General features: G+C 34.0%; 1 protein-coding gene across 1 annotated transcript in view; it reads right to left on the bottom strand.

Annotated features, from left to right (window-relative positions):
- The window catches only part of LOC109849510 (probable 1-deoxy-D-xylulose-5-phosphate synthase 2, chloroplastic), a 4,954-nt gene extending 3,669 nt beyond the window's left edge, over positions 1-1,285 (bottom strand). The window contains exons 1-2 of the mRNA XM_020419357.1: positions 1,153-1,285; positions 604-759 (exon numbers count right to left, since the gene is read on the bottom strand). Of these exons, the coding sequence (XP_020274946.1) occupies positions 604-759; positions 1,153-1,251 (255 nt within the window). The 5' untranslated portion in view covers positions 1,252-1,285. The remainder of the gene's footprint in view (positions 1-603; positions 760-1,152) is intronic.

Genomic DNA, 1,927 nt, shown 5'->3' on the forward strand with positions numbered 1-1,927 from the left:
GTGAAGTTCTTGTAAATTAATTAACGGAGTTAGCAAATAGAGTAAAGAAAAGGTTTAAACCCCGCCATTTAGTTTTCATAACCTTACTTGACAAGGATAATATATATAGAAGTTTTTTTTTTCTTGAGAAAACGCCGAGTTTTAAATTTACTGATGGAATATTTAATATTTAAAGAGATGAAAATACATGAAGATGGAGGGATAAGAATAAACTAGAAATTTGATTAGACCCTTTTAGTTTCATGCAGTGACAGGTGATCAAGCCAAAACTTTACAAGATTTGACGCGCTCTTCTTGATATTTTCTTCAGTCTGACTCTTTGAGTTAAAAATATAGGGGTGGCGGTAAGCCATGGTAGTTAAGTGAGGTAAGTTTAGGAAACTTTCTCTCATTTACAAAGTTCAAGGGTTTTGTTTTGTTAAAAAAAAACACCCAAAATTCATGAAATTTACCCTTTTTCTGTCATTCATAACAGCAATAAAAAAGAGTGGTGATGGTAGTTATATTTGGAAGGAATTGTAACTACCATGCATGTACAAATGTTTGACTTCATCATCCATATTTTAACAAAGAAATTCAAAAACAAGAGAAAGAGGAAAGTACCCGCGTTGAGAGGTTCTTCATGTGGACAGGATAATTGACTGTATCGAGCAAAGGAGTGGCAGGCTTCTCACTTGAGAAATCAATTTTCCATCCATTGTTCTCTTTTCTCAGCACCACCTTCCTCTCTTCATCAGACCCACTGGCTCTCACTTGGAACTGAAATCGATAGCAACAAATCAAATAACAATTTAAATAAGGAAAAAAAAATGGAAACAACTAGGGAAATGTTTTGACTCCAAGCTAGAGATGTCTTTTCACCAGTGCTAGAGATAATTTTAGGAACAAAATCAAAGGAAAAAAAAGATATTTTTTTAAAGTTTCAGAATTTTCCGTATAATATTAGCAACATATATAATGCAGAAAATAAGGCAAACCCAGATGACAAAATTCAAAATTTACTGAGAAAATGAGACTAAACTCATTAGAACGGTACAACACGAATCACCCGAGGATCATCTTTTCTACACAAAAACCAAGTTTAGACAAAACTAAGACGCACCCAGATAACCAAATTCAAATGCAAGATCAAAAACCAAATTAATCCTTCACCTGTCCTCTGCAAGTGTTGGTTGGAGCTAGAGTCCTTGGGAAAGGAGAAGTTGCTGCTTGAGATGAGAGACGAGAACCAGAGACTGCTATTGATGCCATTGATATGAGAGAGAGAGAGAGAGAGAGAGAAAGAGAGAGAGAGAGAGAGAGGAGTAGAGGGAGAGAGTTCGTAGTGTTGGAAGAGAGGAGAAGTGGTAGAGTTTATATAGCGTTGGCAGAGACCAGTGGAGCTTAAAAATTGAAGGCTCATGAACGATATTTTGGCGTTTTCTTGGAAGGAAACGCAGCGGTTCCTTCCACTTGTCTGGTCTTGTTTTCAACTGAATCTTTACTAAAATATAATAATATGATAATTATATATCCTTTTGGTAGGGGATGCGCATGAATAGGTATGATCAGAAAAAAAAAATATAGTTTATTATTTTCTAAAATTGAGTATTTAGATCTAAAGCAAATTGTAGTTACAGTGCACTAGGGTTGGCGTGTCTCTTCATATTTGTTGTTGCGAGTTGTTGATGAGGTGCATATTCAAATCATCAGTTATGATCTGAATATGTGATAATTTTAATTTGGTCAGATTTAAATGCATGTGACGTCACTGACACACATTAACTAAAAATTTAAAAGGACATGCTATCCGCATTTACTATTGTAGTTATTTTATAATATATTTACAAACATATTTTTGCAGGAAATCAAGTACCAGTCAAAATGTCATTAGACTTAGTTTATTTAAAAAACTTGATCTTATTTAAAAAACTTGATCATGTATCAT

This window comes from Asparagus officinalis, chromosome 7, assembly GCF_001876935.1.
Source record: "Asparagus officinalis chromosome 7, Aspof.V1, whole genome shotgun sequence".
Classification (NCBI taxonomy): domain Eukaryota; kingdom Viridiplantae; phylum Streptophyta; class Magnoliopsida; order Asparagales; family Asparagaceae; genus Asparagus; species Asparagus officinalis.